General features: G+C 46.8%; 1 protein-coding gene across 1 annotated transcript; it reads left to right on the top strand.

Annotated features, from left to right (window-relative positions):
• The first annotated feature begins 34 nt into the window (after positions 1-34).
• dcst2 (DC-STAMP domain containing 2) lies at positions 35-11,527 on the top strand. Its single transcript, XM_041943377.1, has 15 exons — positions 35-135; positions 783-1,042; positions 1,269-1,439; positions 1,599-1,700; positions 2,301-2,495; positions 3,442-3,507; positions 3,596-3,809; positions 4,360-4,517; positions 4,698-4,862; positions 6,316-6,483; positions 6,885-6,985; positions 9,193-9,301; positions 9,572-9,697; positions 10,365-10,458; positions 11,324-11,527. The coding sequence occupies exons 1-15, from the start codon at positions 35-37 to the stop codon at positions 11,511-11,513; spliced, it is 2,220 nt and encodes a 739-aa protein (XP_041799311.1). The 3' UTR covers positions 11,514-11,527.
• Positions 11,528-18,010: the final 6,483 nt, after the last annotated feature.

Below are 18,010 nucleotides of genomic sequence, written 5' to 3'. Positions count from 1 at the left end.
ATGAAAACACTTTAATCAGCGAGACAAAGAAAGGATGAGGAGTGAAAAAAGGAAGAGACACCTGGTGAAAACCGATGTCTGTGTCCAGGTGGAGAGGGGTGGAGTCACACAGGCTGTCAGAGGAGAACTGAACAGGTGAGTGTACTGCATGTGTCAGCTAACAGGGAGCTAAATGCTAACAGACTCTGCATTGATTTGATCCTTCACACATCGAAACATGTTCAGATGTTCAGAAACATGTTTTCCAGGTTCCACAGTTTGCTAACAGGACTGAAACTGATTCTCTTCACTCTGGATCAATCAGCTGATTATTCCCTCCATTAATCGATCGATCGGTTTGGAAACATTGTGAAAATAGTGAGAAATGTGGTGACGATGAGGCCAAAGTGACGCCTTCACAGTGTTTGTTTAGTCCAAAGCTCCACATTATTACAAACACATTCAGATCATTCAGAGGAAAAGCAGCCAATCAAACATCAACAATCACTCAAACCGTCCAATCAACTAACTGATTAATCAACTAATCAGTTTCAGATGTATGAACTGTTGGATCATTTATTTTCTAACAAAACATCAGATTTTATAAACTCTTCATATGTTTCTGTGTAAAAATCTGAATCTGTAAAGTAACTGAAGCTGTCGGATAAATGTAATCGAGTAAAAAGTTGAGATGTGGTGCAGGATGAAAATAAAATAATCAAGTACAAGTACCTGAGAGTCGTATTTAAGTACAGTAAAAGAGTAAATATACCTCCATGTCGACGTCATGTCTCCCTCCTCAGGTCAGCAGGACGCTCTGGGCGCAGCAGCTGGAGGAAGGTCAAAGGTCACCTGTTGGAGGGGGGGCAGAGCCTGGTGGCGTTTGTTGGCGGGCTGCTGTTGGCGTCTCTGTACGGAGTCGCAGCTCTCTTCCTGCAGAAGCAGCCGCCGTGGTCGTGCGTCTACACGACGCTGGCTGTGGCCGTCCTGGCAGCCTTCGGGATGGGCCTGTCCGCCGGCGTCCGGGCCGACGTCGCCGTCCTGCTGCCTTCACTGTGCTCAGGTCAGTCTGCGATGTTGACCAATCGCCTGCCAGCTTTAAGATGGACAGATGGAGAATTAACGTAGAGAAACTGAAACTTGGCAGCAGCATCATTTTCTACCGATTACCTGTAACTGACATTTTTGTATTCAACAAACTTTATTTGGGACTCCCAATAAAGGCGTGGCTTTTGAAGGAGGCGTGGCCCTGCTCTGCCTCTCACAGTCCCTCCTCTCTTGTGTTTCAGCTCGCGGCAGGAACTTCCTCCTCATCCTGTTTACCTCGATGCTGCTGTCCGGTCCTCTCGCCAACACATTGGACAACACGGAGCGAGCCGCCGCCGGCCTGCTGTGCGGAGCTGAGCTGGCAGCCAATCAAACGCAGGAACTGATGCAAAGAGCAGCCACACCCCTTTTCTGTAAGACTACTACTTTTACTGCAGATCTGAGAACTTGTTTCTCACAGTGTGACTTTTTGAATTTTGTTGTTGGATTGAATGAATCTCCTTCAGTTCAGGCTCGTTTTCACTTCACATCAAAGTCTCGATGCTGCGTTTAAACGTGCCGTGTGTTCACAGCCGCGCTGGACAGAATCCGAGAGATCAGCAGGAACGCTCGGTCCGCGGCGGGACGAGTCGAGGACTTCATCGACACTCTGACTGACAGCGTCCGGCATGTCGGTGAGAGATGCTGCTCGGTCAGCACACAGATTTATCTTCACGTCATTTTATTTCTTCACTCTGTCTTTAAAACACCTCATCAGGCCTGGAAAGCTTTGATATTTAAAGCTGACTGCAGTTTCACAGCTGGACTGACGTCTGTCAGGACCAAGTTCCAGGGAGTCTTGGAGAAAGTCTGAGAAAGTTCCAAGAGCTCCTGTGGGGGGGTCATTGAGTCCTTGGGGTGGTTTTAGGAACACTTAAGGAGGTTTTAGAGGTTACGGTGAAGGTTCCAGGAATCCTTGAAGAGGCTGCACTGAGGTAATGTGTCCTTGAGAAGAAGCAAACATTCCTCTGAGCTTACAGGAAGTAGGAAGTCCAGGGGCCTTGAAGATGTTCCAGGACTCATTTAGGGAGTAATGGGCTCCTTTAGGAAGTTCTAGGTGTCCTTGGGAAGGGGAAGACATTTCAGGGGTCTTGATGAGGATTTAGGAGTCCTTAGGAGGTTATTTCCTGTAGGTGGTTAGAGGGCACTTGCAGAGGTTCCAGGAAACCTTGGGCATGTTGATGTAACCCAGCGTCATGTGATACACCTCTGACCTCTGACCTCTGACCCCGCAGCTCGTACTCTGAGGAATGTCCTGCACTTTCTGGTGGACATCGGCGATGTCTGCAACGCCAAGCTGGGCTCTCCGTACAGGAAGTGCCGGGCGGTGTTCGCCGAGGCTCGAGCCGACTGCTCCGACCTGCTGGGAGAGTTTAACTTCCTGTGTGACATCGTGGACGGCTTCCTGCCGCTCTGCAGCATCGCCCGCGGTGCGTTCACCGACCTGGTCATCAAGTAATGAGCTGCTGGAGCTTGCTGTTAGCATTAGCTAACAGCTAATTCTATGTTGTGTTGGTTCTTTAGAAGCAGATATTTTTCATCCTCCTCTTGACAATAGACCGAAGTTTACATTCTGCTCTACATTTGTCATCATTACTCATCCTAAAATGTGTGCTGACATCGCTCTTCCTCCTCCTACCTGCTCAGCTGACGAGAGGTCAACACTACAGTGCTGTAAACTGGTGTCAGGGGCGTGACGCTGGCGTAGCGTCCCTTGAGGCGGCGTACGCAGCTCACTTTCTTTTCTTTATTTACTTTATTTAACTACAACATGAAGACACTTTTTTCACACCTTGCTAAAGGTAAATGTACAAATGTACAGTACATGTGTCTTTACAGAGGACTGAAGATGACGTTGTATTTGCACAATAACAGCTGAGCATCACTCCGGTGGGTTTCTTACAGACAGGATTTGATTTCACAGAAGCTTCAGCACAGACCTGCTTCTAACTTGAACTCTAACAACTGAGACGAGACAGGTTTTTTTCTCCACAGCCGGTACAGCACAGCAGCATACAGGTACAGACAATACCTCAAGTGTTCATGTACACATGCCCGTCCAGCATCACAGCTCATCACAGTGACAGGTTGTTCAGGGCTGCTGTGGAAGCTAAAGTCCTGCTGAAGCCAGCTCTTCTCCATTTTAAAGTCCTGTATCTCGGACCAGATGCTGTTGTGGCAGCAAAGGAAGCAACACAGAGTTTAGGGGCGCTGCTCTCCTCCCATTGAGGTCTCAGTGTGGCCTCATGCATGATGTTGGATTTATAAACCAAACCAATCATAGAAATAAGTGACGGATTATTTGATCATCCAGTGACTGTTAGTTGCAGTTCTCGTATTTGTCTTTAACACTAATTTTCAGAGTGTCTGTTTCAGCCGGCGAGCTCTTCTGCATCATCCCCTCCTACATCTCCAACCATCTGAGAAAACGTCTGGCGGCACGTAAGCCCGATCTCTCTGTCTGACTCTTTTTAACCTTTGCCGACGACCTTAATCCTGCCGCTGAACCGTTGAGTCTGTCCTGCTTCAGCCACCGTTGCAGTGTTTGAGCAAATGAAGCGGGAGTTTGACTTCAACATCTCCGCCTCAGTGACCTTTGACCTGGATGCGAACAGCAGTCGCTCTCTGCAGCAGGTGTCTCAGGATATCATGGAGGATGTTTCATCAGAGCTGCAGGCGCTTCAGAAGCTGAGCGGACCGCTGGCGTATGGCGGGCTCGTCCTACTCATGTGGTCGTTCCTGAGGTCAGGAGTCACACTTCGGTTAACTTCATGCACACGCTTCAGTTCACTTCATCCACACGCTTCAGTTTGCTTCATCCACACGGTTCAGTTCACTTCATCCACACGGTTCAGTTCACTTCATCCACACGCTTCAGTTCACTTCATCCACACGCTTCAGTTTGCTTCATCCACACGCTTCAGTTTGCTTCATCCACACGGTTCAGTTCACTTCATCCACACGCTTCAGTTTACATCATCCACACGCTTCAGTTTACATCATCCACACGCTTCAGTGTGCGTGTGTGTGTGTGTGTGTGTGTGTGTGTGCGGGTGTCTGTGGGTGTGTGTGTGTGTGTGCGTGTGTGTGTGTTTGTGCGTGTGTGTGTGTGTGTGTCTGTGTGTGTGTGTGTGTGTACAGGGTGTCTCTGTGTGTGTGTGTGTGTGCGTGTGTGTGTGCGTGCGTGCGTGTGTGTGTGCGTGTGTGTGCGTGTGTGTGTGCGTGTGTGTGTGCGTGTGTGTGTGTGTGTGTGTGTGCGGGTGTGTGCGGGTGTGTGGGTGTGTGTGTGTGCAGGGCGGTGCAGTACAGGCGCAGGTATCTCAGTGATGTCGACTTTGATAACGTCTACATCACTGCTCAGTTTGAAGAGCTCGACCAACAGGTGACCACTGGGGGCGGAGCCTCGGTCCTGCCACTCACACGCAGAGAAGCCAAGACCTACATCACACCATGTCAGTACACCTGTGTGTGTGTGTGTGTGTGTTTGTGCTCCAAGGCCTTAAGCTGAAGTGAAGTGACAGAGTGAAGTAATCTAAACTGAACTGAGCTGAACTGTACTGAACTTACCTGAACTGTGGTGGACTCAAGTCAACTAAAGTGACCTGAGGTAAACTCAGCTGTCTGTCCTGCAGTGTCGTTTCACCTGACGGCCCGAGAACGGCAGGTGGTGTTGGTGGGCGTGGTCTCCGTCCTCAGACACCTGGTGATGGGCAGCCTGCTGGTGGCGTTGGACTTCCTGGTGTTCTGGATTCTAGATCAGGTACACCACCAGGTGAAAGGGGACATCGTGGCCAGAGGTGAGACAACTCTCCTGATATGAGTAACACTGTGACAAAAGCAACTGATTGATTGATGATTGATTCAGTTTTATGTTCCACTTTTAAGGCTTTGGTTGTTGTTACTTGTCTCTTTTAACTGGATGAAGGATTTTAATCATTTTAGTCATTTTAGTCAGATAACGAGGTTAAATCTCCTTCTGTACTTTGATGATCCTGAAGCCGTCTCCTTCAGCAATGCTAAAATAGCTAACACAGCTAGCACGGTGATTGATAATCCCCTGCTGCCACCCAAACTCTCTGTGTACAGGTGCACTGGGGACTATAGTAACCCCCCAGTTTTGGTTCTGTGGACCCTACTGATGCCAAAACCTGCTACCTTTCTGGTGGCAAAGTACTAGAATTTACTGAACTCTCACCATTGTTGGGTGAACTTCACCCTTTGGTCCGCACAGTCACAGCGCCGTCATGGCTTCACATCGAATCGCTGGTGTTCTATCTGGCCCCCTTCCCACCCCTGTGTCAGCCTCATCTGAACATCTCAGATGTTCAGCCTCCATCTGTGGTTGCCAACCTTCTGCATGGCAGCAGGTTATGGTTCTATTCTGGACTGAGCGTGGCCTGTGTCAAACTGATGGATCACACCCAAACTGGAAAGAGACTCTGACCAACATCCCAACATGACCCACCTTGGTTCTGAACACACCTGACAGAGAGCATCCTGCCGACTCATGGTCTGCTTTCACTCATCCGGTTCAGAGCTAATGATAGTGATGTTATTCACATTAAGCCTTCCTCGTCTTCATCTCCTGCCACTGCTCAAAATGTTACTTCAGACATTGGATTTATTATCATTCAATCATTTTAAACTGAACCACTTGTTATTCTTGACATGTTCAGTACTTTTAAAGGTTAGCTAAACTTTAGCCTAGCTGAAGCTAAATGAACTACGTCAGTCTAAATGAGGCATCATGTGTCACATGAACGAAGACGAGGTGGGGGCAGACTCCAGATCATTAACAAGCCCACTGTTCTTACATCCTTCCAGGTATTTCTCATGAACTCTCAGCCAGAATCTCTCGACCTTATGTCCACCTCCAGGACCTGGTTCACAACTTCTTTCTGTGTTTTCTTTCTTTCTTCGTTACGTTCTGACACAAATGAACAGTCTTTTAATTATGGAGGGTTTGAATATTAATCTTAATGACGAGTTGGAGCCACTGAGTAAAGCTTTCAAAGATTCTGCTGCCTTTACAGAACATGTCGACACCTACACACCACCTGGCCACACCTGACCCAGTCCTGTCACATGGTCTTCCTGAGACCCACCTATCTCATCACACCCACCTGCCCTTTCAGATCACTTCTTCTTCATTTTCGTGGCTGCACTGTCTGTACTGTATTAGCCACTGTGAAACCTACGCTGACATGTCAGTCAGGAGGGTGGTAACCGTGGTAACGTCTGCTCCATCAGCTCCCGTCACAGTGGCGGTGCAGGTGAACGGATCAGGTTACGTCTCGGACATCTTCCGGGACCTGGTGGCTTCCTTCAGTGTCCTGCAGGGAGGAAACATCACTGTGATCAGCAGGAAGTGTCTGCTGGAGCCGTCAGAGCCAAACTACGTCACATGCTTCATCCTAGGTAAGAGGCCGCAGGATGTGACATCACTGGCACAGTGTGCAGGTAGTATGTGTTTCCAACCACCCGCTTGTGTTTGTCAGTGGCGGCAAATGTAATACCACTTAGAAACACTAGGGGGGGTCAAAATGTTTGTTTCCACTTTAGGTAGAAATATGTAGAAATAGAAGTATAGTCATGGAAATGTACTTCCAGTATTAGTAAAAGTAAAAGAGTACTTTTTAATGTAGATGTCCCCTGTGAAGTTTCGCAGTTGAAGACAAACAACTCCCCCTGCCTGCTGAGGAGCCTTTGAGCAAGGCATTTAACCTCCAGCTGCCCTCAGAAACCAGCAGCACATGTTCTGATGTCTCTACTGGTTCCACCGGTTCCACTGGTTTTAAAGGTTCTGGATTGTGTTGCAGGGTTCCTGCTGGGTCTGGCTCTACTGGTCTCTCTGACTGGAGGATTCGTGCAGCGCTGCAAACGACTCGTCTGTGCTTCATATCATCCAGAGAGAGAGCTGGTACACACACACACACACACACACACACCCTGTACACACACACACACACAGAGACACACACACACACACACACACACGCAGACACACACACACAGACACACACACACACACACACACCCTGTACACACACACACACACAGAGACACACACACACACACACACACACACAGACACACACACACAGACACACACACACACACACACACCCTGTACACACACACACACACACACACACACACAGAGACACCCTGTACACACACACACACACACACACACTGCACACACACACACACAGACACAGACACAGACACACACACACACTGTACACACACTCACACAGAGACACACACACACACACACACACTGTACACACACACACACACACACACACACACACACACACACACGCACACACACACACGCACACACGCACACACACACACGCACACACGCACACACACACACACTGTATACACACACACAGAACACACACACACACACACAGTACACACACAGTACACACACACACACACACACACTGTACACACACACTGTACACACAGTACATACACATCCAATGGAAACACAGCTTTCTCGATGTAGTGGGTGGGGTGAGAGAGGCACCTGGGGAGCTGCACCCCAGGAAACACCTCGAGAATATTAACGTTTGGAAGATTAGTAAAGCTCACAGATTGGTTCTGAAACAGGAACGAGACGTATCGTTTTAAATAAACGAATTATTAATTCATTATAAACAGGCAGAGCTGGAGCTGAAGGAAGAGGAAATATTAACATGTCAAAATAAAACACTGAGAGGGATTAAACATTTAATTACAATCTAAAAACCAGAGATGTGATTAAATACCTAAAAAAACTCAGCCCAACACAACCTGCAGAAAAGAGTGAGCAGAGGCCATCAGTGGGGGGGCGGACTACTATGCAGGGGGGCCTAAAGGTGCCACCACTACTCACCTCAGTGAAACACAGCAAACCTCACAGTGATTTTAAGAACAATCATGTCCCCCTGCCTCAAATACAGCAACACAGACGTTTTAATATATTCAAAGAAATAACTCATATGATGTCAAAGCAAAACAGGAAACCAAACAACCAAACAGAAGCAAAATGAGAGCAAACACAAAGGCTCTACAAGAGCACAACCCTACCTACCACCCACATTACCAGACCCCTACAGCAGGGAGGGGCTCAGACACCACTGCTACCTTCAGCCTGACTTCCTTACTGGAGGTGTGTTCACAAGCGCTACTTCACTGTGTCAGGTGCTGTACCTCACTACACCACTGCCACCAGCACCGGAGCACCACAGGGTCGTGTCCCGAGCCCCTTCGTGTTTACGCTCAACACCAATGACCGTATCAGCCAATCACGTATCACCACATACTTCAAATACTCTGATGTCACTGCTCTACTCCCTAATGACTGCAGCTGCAGCTGAATGGAACAAACACCCCCCACAACCCCACCTGCATCCCTCATCAAACTGTTGAGATGGTGGAGTGCTTCCCCACTGCCAAAAAGAGTCTCCATCTGCATCTTCATCCTTCTGTTGAAGAAGAAGTAGAAATGAAGAAGAAGAAGAAGAAGAAGAAGAAGACGAAGACGAAGACGAAGCCTGAGGGCAGGTTTTCCTCCTGTATACCCCCCTCCTGCCCTCACTGGATAGGTGTGTTTTTTAGCCTGAGAGACAGACAGGTGAGGAGCTGCAGACAGACAGACAGACTCCTCGGGGTGAGAGGTCACAGAGTGTTGAGGCATCTGAAGAATCTGCAGAGTCTGAGACCAAGAAACAGGAGGCAGGTCTGAACCTGCAGAGCGAAGCCCCTCATAACAGCCTGAAGACACACTGAGACACACTGAGACACACCGAGACATACTGAGACACACTGAGACACACCGAGACACTCCGAGACATACTGAGACATACTGAGACACACTGAGACACACCGAGACACTCCGAGACATACTGAGACACGCTGAGACACACTGAGACACACCGAGACACACTGAGACACACTGAGACACACCGAGACACACTGAGACACACTGAGACACACCGAGACACACTGACCCGAGCGTTTGACGGCAGCAGCCGTCAAACGCCTCGTTACACCTCGTTAACGAGGTTAACGAGGTGCTGACTGATCTTTAACTGTGCCAAACCATCAGGTGTGTCATGTGTTCACCAGGAAAGGATCTGGTCCCTCCGGCAGCAGATCCTGGATCAGAGGAGGATGGTGGGGAAAGCCCTATGGAGGTCTACAGCCAGGAGCCGAGCTGAGGGAAGAGGAGGAGGAGGAGGAGGAGGAGGAGGGAGTCGCCTTCAAACTCTCCTGCTCAGGTGCAAACATGTCCTCTGCTTCCAGAGCAGGCGGACTGCTCCCTGAAGGATCTGAAAGATCTGAAGGATCTGAATCTGAATTTTTAAAGTAAAACTCTTTTCTGTCTGTCTGTCTGTCTGTCTGTCTGTCTGTCTGTCTGTCTCTGTCTCTGTCTCTGTCTGTCTGTCTGTCTGTCTCTGTCTGTCTCTGTCTGTCTCTGTCTGTCTGTCTCTGTCTGTCCATCTCAGGTTACCTGGAGGGGCTCACCTGTCTCACCTGCTGGGTTTGTCATCAGTCAGCTGTGTGGCCTGTGGTGAGGTGGTGAGACAGGATGAGGACAACATGGCCGTCTGTGTTGTCCCACAGTGTTCAGGTAGACACACATGACCCGCCGAGAGGATCCTCATTCACCCGCTGAGTGTGTGAGACTCTGTGTGTGTGTGTGTGTTTTCTGTGTGTCTGTGTGTGTGTGTGTGTGTTCTGTGTGTGTGTGTGTGTTCTGGGGGAGTGTGTGTGTGTGTTCTGTGTGTTTTCTGTGTGTGTGTGTGTGTGTTTTCTGTGTGTGTGTGTTCTGTGTGTGTGTGTGTGTTCTGGGGGAGTGTGTGTGTTCTGTGTGTGTGTGTGTGTGCTCTGGGGGAGTGTGTGTGTTCTGTGTGTGTGTGTGTGTGCTCTGGGGGAGTGTCCTGTGTGTTGACTCAGCTGAAGTCAGACAGATAACACACACACACACACACACACACAGACTTTAACTGTAGAGGAGCACTGACCTGAGGCCAGTTAACCTTCAGTGTCTGTGTGACTGTGTGTGAGAGTCAGAGTGAAGCTGAAGACCACCTTATCACCTTTCAACTGAAAACCTCACCTGTCCAGGTCCTGGGGGTTTGACCTGAGGCCCCCGATGAGGGAGGGGGACAGTTTCTGTCCGAGCTGAGCTCTGTTCCTGAACGTCTGTTTGTGTCGCTCTGATCAAACAAAGACTTTTCTCAGTAGTCCACATCCTGACGGGGTCCGCTGCTCCGGCTCTCGTCTTGTTTTTGCAGGCCCGTACTGTCGGCCATGTTTCCGCAGTTTGGGAAACGCGTGTGTCGTCTGCGCGCGACCTCTGACCTTCCTGGAAGACGGCGAGGAGGAGCTGTGAGTGTCGACTGCTCTTTACTCCAATTAAACAGACAAAGTAACAGTTGAGCCAGGTTCAACGTTCAGCCTGTAAACTTTAAGTCAAGTCTAACTTTGACTCAACAAGACACAAAGTACAAATCTGAGGTACTTGTACTGCACTGTAGTATTTCCATTTTATGCATATTTATACTTCCACTCCACCACATCTCAGAGGTAAATATCTTCCTTTTTACTCCACTACATTTATCTGACAGCTTTAGTTACAGTTACTGTCCAGTGAAAAGCTCGTATCTCCAGATGTGCTGCTGTTGAATGTTTGTGATAAACTGAAGGATGAAGTTTTCCTTCATGTCTTCTTCGGTTAAATAAACTGTTTAAAAAGCCTCTTGGATGAGCTGAAAATGCATCGTCACAGAGCTGAAAACAGGCTGTTTTTCTGAGATACGAGGTTCTCACAGGACAAACATGTGATGATCTTATAGAATATGATGCATCGCTGCAGATTAAACCAGCCAACAGGATATAAAGTAGTTCAGATGAGCTCAACCTGAAACATCTACAGCAGGAATATTAATCCACAAACATCAGAGATGATGAGAAACACTGACAGGAACATTTGACTGATACAGCAGTACTTTTACTTTAATAATACTCACATACTTTTACTGTAGTAAGGTTTTGAGTGCAGGACTTTTTACTCATAGTGGAGTATTTGCACAGTGTGTATTAGTACTTTTAATGAAGTAACAGCCCTGAATACTTCTGGTTGATCATCTTTAACGAGCTGGTGATCACATGACATCCTAAAACAGCTGGTAGTTCTTCCTTTTCAAAAAACATGATTATTGTGTGTAATTCAGGCTCCGCTTGTTTCTCGCAGTGACTCCAGCGATGACGAGCAGCCGCGTTTAAGCTCTGCAGCTCAGAACTCGACCCTCGTCGCAGACGGGAGAACTGACGAGGAGGCGACGCACCCAAGACCAGCCGTACGCTCGAACAGCCGAGTCAGAACGACCAAAGCAAACGGGGGACACACCGGTGTCCACGCTGTCTCTGAACTCATCGTCTGAACACTGGCTTCAGTATAACCTGTGTTTGTTCAGAGAATAATACAAATACAAACTACAGATAGAAAACTGTTAGAGTCACAGCAGACGTCCCTGAGAAACATGCAAAACTTCTGTTTTCCCACCCTGGCTGCTGTCAGTGAAGCAGACATGACATTAACAGACCAACCCTCCTCCTTCTACTCCACCATGTCACCAAAAACCTGCAGGACCCTCCCAGACTCTGCAGGGCCCTCCAGGACTCTGCAGGGCCCTCCAGGACTCTGCAGGCCCCAGTCCTCAGGATCCTGGTTTAGATCTGTCTGTCGGTTTGAGTAATAAAAGTTATTAAAGCATGAAAAAACATCACGTCTGGTTCATTAACAGCAAAAAGACCCTTACTCAGTCCACTGCATCTCAGCTCTTCTTCCTCAGCTGTGGGAGTCTGTTCAGTACCTGGTCTTCAATTCAGGATTCTGATCTGCTTTTGTAAACACTGAGCAAACAGACTCTACCTCGTCTTTAAATGATGTCAGCAGTGTTTCAGATCGCAGGAATCAGTGTTAAATGTCCCACTCAGGGGTCCCAGGGGTCTGCAGACACTGACCTCTGTCCACTGATGTCCTGATAGATGCCGCTGAGACATAAAAAGTACCTGAAATTAATACTATATAGTACTATTATTATTATCTTATATTGTCAGAACATAAATATTTGTATGTGATCTTTAGCATCCGAATAATTAAAGCTACGAAACATCACAGTTAAATGTGAATCTGCTCAATGATCAGATGGCGTCTGATCATTTAAGGCTTTAGTCGGTTAGGAGAAGGATCTTTAGGGAGCCACCGCAGAGCGGCTGATATCTAAATATATAAATCTGATCTCTTTTTAAGTATTTGTCAGAATACGTGCTGCAGCGTTCTGGATCAGCTGGACGGTCTTTAGAGACGTATTGAGGCAGCCTGATAGTAAGGAATTAATCCAGGTGTCCACAGATAACCCCCAGATTCCTCAGCTGAAGGCCAGCGCAGTGCCATCATCAGATAGTGAGGGTCTAGATGTTGAGGGACAAGTTCTATAACTCGAGTTTAGTAACAGAAAGTTAAAGGTCACTTTATCGAGCACCTACGCACTTCACTCCTCAAAACGAAACTCTTCTGGTCTCCCTACCGGTGGGCCAGCTCTCCACCCACAGTCAACCTGCACTGCAAATTATTGGTATGGTTTGTGCTCCTCAATGTGTTTTTATTTCTTCCCGCTGTTAGTACTTTTACTTTTATGTATATGGGACTGCGGATGGAAATTAGCATCAAGCTACAATCCGGCATGTTTACATGTTTTAACATGTTCATCAATATGCACTGTCCCACTCAAATAAACAAAATAAATAAATAAATAAATAAATCCAGGTCTTTATGTCCTTTAGACACGCTTGATGTTTGGGTAACTGAATTCAAGGAGAACCTGGTTCATTTCAGCAGGATGTATTAGAGACTCTCTGTCTCCCTATTGCTCCACCAGATCCCTCCCCAGGTGACTTCAGCCATGCCCAAGTCAGCTGGACGTCATCATCCTGTCCTCTCCAGGTCGTCCCTCGTCTTCGTCCTGCCTGGTGGCTGATGGTCGTCTCTGCTGCTGCGGCCCCAAGCTGCCATATTTTACCCTTTACTACAACACAACCCCCCCCCCCCCCAAGTTCTACTGTATGGAGCATGTGTTATTTAGTCCAGAATTTACATAAATTAAACATAAATGTTATATTGTTTCAGATAATTTGATCTAAAAATAAACTTCAGGTGAACCGCTGGCTTCTGTTGATCTTTGTGGTAAAAACGAGTTTCACTGAAGTTTTTCACTTTTGAGCAAAACTTTTCTGCACCGAACAGTTTCTGATGTTTGTCAGATCAGTTGTGGTTTGATTAGGAGCGTCTGTTTACAGCTCACAGAGTAAAACGCTGCGGGGCGATCTCCTCACAAGCCTTTTTGTTATGGAGCAGTCTGGATGAAAACAGGAAGGTGTTTTATTGTCCAGAAACATTTGAAGTTCGTTATTAAACAGGTTCTTTACTTGAAATGCTGGGCGACGCTGTTGTTTTGCTCTTCACTGTGTTTTTATGATGATTTCATGGATTAAAAACATTGATAACCATCTGAAAGTCTTTGTGGGCGGGGTGAATCTTACCTGAATAAGTAATGGTTACTAACTGATGTTAATTAACTTCTATTAGTAATTATCAGGTATTACCTACTGACAATAAGAGATCATGTGACCCAGTTTTATTGAGTAAGTAGCTGTTGAATATACACATAAATGAGGAGGAGGAAGGTGGAGGAAGCCTTGAATGTCGACGTGGTTCCTGTTTTAGTGAAAATGGTGAAGTCCAGACTGGTGGTTGTTTCAGACTGAGCACAGCGGGGGGGAACTGGTTCAAACAGAACCACGTCATCTGAACCATGTGTGAGCCACATGGGGACAAAACTGGGTTTTTATAAATTATTGTACAGTTTTGAATGAAGTGCAAAGAGACTACAGTTATTGATTAATCAAATGTAGTGTAATTGAGTAAATGTACTCAGTTACTTTCCAGCACTACAGCTGCAGTGTTTCCAGTGTTACTGCGGAGGTTCCTGAACGCAGCGTTGCTTCCATTGCTCTCAGGTGTTCTCAGGTGTTGGCCAGCAGCACACTGGTTATACTGGTCAGCTCCCAGTCTGAATGTGTGTGTGTTAGAAGACTGGGTGTGGCTGACAACAGAGTGTGTGTGTGTGTGTGTGTGTGTCTGTGTGTGTGTGTGTGTGTGTGTGTGTGCCTCTGTGTGTGTGTGTGTGTGTCTCTGTGTGTGTGTGTGAGTGTGTGTGTGTCTGTGTGTGTGTGTGTGTGTGTGTGTGCCTCTGTGTGTGTGTGTGTGTGTGTGTGTCTCTCTCTCTGTGTGTGTGTGAGTGTGTGTGTCTCTGTGTGTGTGTGTGTCTGTGCGTGTGTGTGTGTGTGTCTGTGCGTGTGTGTGTGCGTGTGTGTGTGCGTGTGGAGTGGGAGGACTCTGACTCTCGGCAGGAAACAGGAGTGGGGGGGGCGGGACCTCCGTCAGTCTCCGCTCGGTATCCTTCTGTCTCGGAGTGTTTTCGGGATTTTCGGCGACCACACCTGCACAGATGGCGACCAAGGTAAGACGCTCTGAACGCTGACTGATCGATCACTTATTGATTGGAGAACAGACATCGTCTTCATCGATAACTAATCGATCATGTGTCTGTTTCGTCCTATCGATGAAGAAAAGTGAAATAAACTTCGAGCAGGGTGCGTTCAAATGTCCTCTGTTAAACTCAGCTTCGATCACAGCTCAGCTTCTAGTCAAACGATATTTAACATGTAAAGTTGGAGACTCAAACACAACAAGATCTCATTTCTTCATCGTCGATCCTACAACATCTGGACTGTGTGAAACATCAGGCCAATCAGAATCAGCCTGTTTACCTGTGGAATGTTCCAAACAGGTGTTTTTGGAGCGTTCCACATCTTTCCCAGTCTTTAGTTGCTCCTGTCTCAACGTGTTTGAAACGTGTTGCTGCTTCAGATCCAGAATCAGCAGATATTTACAGAAACCACTGAAGCTGATGAGCTCAGACAGTAAATATATTGACTTTGTGCTGTTTTCAGGTGAGTTTGCAGGTGATCACATCCTGTTTGATGTGTCTCACAGTGTCACTATTCATGTTGTGGATGTATGTAGTGTGTATGTGTGGATTAAAGTTTCCAGGTCAGCTCACCTTCAGCAAACATGCACACAACCTCGCTCTGAAGGGGGTCTCCAGGGAAGGTCTCGATGACTGTGTGCTCTTATTCTGTTTTTAATATTTGCGGTATTCCTGTAGTAATCCTGCAGGTGTACGAGGTAGATTTCTATTTGAGTAAAAGAAATTCAGTGTGCTCGACTTGTAAAAGTCCTCGTTGTGAATCTGCTGTCACTGTTTCACTGACCGCTTCAGATTTTATTTGTCTGTCATGTGATTCACATGAAAAACTCCAATCAGCAGCATTGATAGCTGTCAAACATATGTGGCCACAAGTATGTGGACATTCAGACGTTGCGCCCACTGACCCTGGGTCAGCAGTTCCTACATGTGTTATTACAGCTCCAGTGAAAACCAGAATGTAATTTGAAGCTAATTACTCAGCCCGTCTCATACAGCCGATCCATAAACGCGCTGAGGGAATGGATTCGTAACGACAGCGCTCGATGGATCGGCAGTTTGTCGATGCTTCTCAGTGATCGGGTACCTTGAACGCCTCCTCGTGGCCGAACGCACCCGCATTCCTTCTCTGCAGCTCCAGAAACGTGAGCCGCTCTGTGGCTGAAGTGGATTCTGGAGGTCTTCCTCTGTTTGTGAATCTCAAACTGCTTGTTTTCTTCAGCTGCAGCTCAGCCACAAATCTGCCATCACACACTCAGCATGTCTGATTCAGCCTGAGAAGTGACTGACATGTGACCACGTGTGTGAAGAGTGTGTGCTTCATCGTCAGCTCCTTCACTCTCTCTTTGTTTCTGCAGGATGAAACTTCTGTCATTTATCACACCACATGATCTGTGATGTACAATGTGGTCACTGTTGATCAGTGTAATGGTCTGAGGTTCAGCTGGTTTTCAGCAGCTGGTTTTCAGCAGCTGGTTTTCAGCAGCTGGTTTTCAGCAGCTGGTTTTCTGGTTTGCTATCAGGCAGATTTCTGCTTCTTTGTGCCGAGCAGCTCCGTGGCCGCCGCCCTCTTTCACAACAACAGCGAGTCCTCAGAGAGCAGCTCGCTCTGATCTCATTCAGCCGTTTAACTGTTCGAACTCACCGTTTAACGGCAGAGGCACCAGAAAACGGCGAGCAGCTGCTCGGGGCCCTCAGACACCAGGGGCCGCCGATTTTGTTGTCATCGTTTCAGTATTTAAAGAGACACTCCCAGATTATGTCAAACCTCAAATTTCAAGTGTTGCAAGCAGGGAGGACATTTGGGAGACTCTTGATTTGAAGGTGATTTTAGGTCCCGGTCTACAGACCACATGTGGTATTTAAACTATTGCAGTTTGTTCCAGTTTTTGGCAAATGGAGTAAAATATCTGATCTGCTGATAGAGAGACTGCTGATAGTAAAGCTGTTGGGATGCTGGATTGATGAATTCAAGTCACATTTATTTATGCAGCCCAGAGACACAGATCACAGTTTATCTTAGAGGCTTTACAGTCAGACAGCCTCGATTCAGATCAGGACAAACTGCCCAAAAGACCCTTTAATGAGGACAGAAGGAAGAAACCTCAGGAGGAGGAAGCCTGTAGAGGACGGACAGACAGGAAATACACAAATCAACAAAACATCCAGTTTAGCCTCCAGATATCGATGACAAAAATACAAATATATGTAGACTGTAAACATACATACAGTTCTGTTAGTGCTTAACACATGGAGCTAATTCCATGGCTAACACTGTGAACACACTGCTAACATGTTGTTTACGCTGCTAACACTTAGCACATGGAGCTAATTCCATGGCTAATAAACACACTGCTAACATGTTGTTTACGCTGCTAACACTTAGCACATGGAGCTAATTCCATGGCTAACACTGTAAACACACTGCTAGCATGTTGTTTACGCTGCTAACACTTAACACATGGAGCTAATTCCATGGCTAATAAACACACTGCTAACATGTTGTTTACGCTGCTAGCACTTAACACATGGAGCTAATTCAATGGCTAGCACTGTAAACGTACTGCTAACATGTTGTTTACGCTGCTAACACTTAACACATGGAGCTAATTCCATGGCTAACACTGTAAACACATTGCTAACATGTTGTTTACGCTGCTAACACTTAACACATGGAGCTAATTCCATGGCTAACACTGTAAACACACTGCTAACATGTTGTTTACGCTGCTAACACTTAACACATGGAGCTAATTCCATGGCTAACACTGTAAACACATTGCTAGCATGTTGTTTACGCTGCTAACACTTAACACATGGAGCTAATTCCATGGCTAACACTGTAAACACACTGCTAACATGTTGTTTACGCTGCTAACACTTAACACATGGAGCTAATTCCATGGCTAACACTGTAAACATACTGCTAACATGTTGTTTACGCTGCTAACGCTCAACATTTGGAGGTAATTTCTTAGCTAACACTCTAAACACACAGCTAACACTTTACTTACAATGCTAACACGCTAAACGAAGTTGTGTTGTAATGATTTTTATAAATCAGCTTCAGGACTCAAAGTAAAAATCAGCTGGTTTGGTGACTGATTGTGGCAGCTGTGAATAATGTGAATAGCTTCATTTATTGAGTATACACCTGTACCTGAACTCAGTACTTAAACTGTAATCACTTCGGCTGAGTAAATATGAACAATCAAACTGCTTATCGCTGCTGGCTCTGATTGGCTGACAGGCTGTGTGGTTGTGTTGTGCAGATCACACAGTGAGTCATTCAGTGGTGTGTCCCACCCTGAAATAATAAGAATAGCAAT

Source organism: Chelmon rostratus, chromosome 8, assembly GCF_017976325.1.
Source record: "Chelmon rostratus isolate fCheRos1 chromosome 8, fCheRos1.pri, whole genome shotgun sequence".
NCBI lineage: Eukaryota > Metazoa > Chordata > Actinopteri > Chaetodontiformes > Chaetodontidae > Chelmon > Chelmon rostratus.
This window is presented reverse-complemented; position numbering and strand designations above follow the sequence as displayed.

Coding starts and splice junctions, on each gene's coding strand:
- dcst2 (XM_041943377.1), top strand. CDS start 35: ATGAGGAGTGAAAAAAGGAAGAGACACCTGGTGAAAACCGATGTCTGT. Junction 1,440..1,598: donor AGCAGCCACACCCCTTTTCT/GTAAGACTACTA, acceptor GTGTGTTCACAG/CCGCGCTGGACAGAATCCGA. Junction 2,496..3,441: donor GCTCTGCAGCATCGCCCGCG/GTGCGTTCACCG, acceptor TGTCTGTTTCAG/CCGGCGAGCTCTTCTGCATC.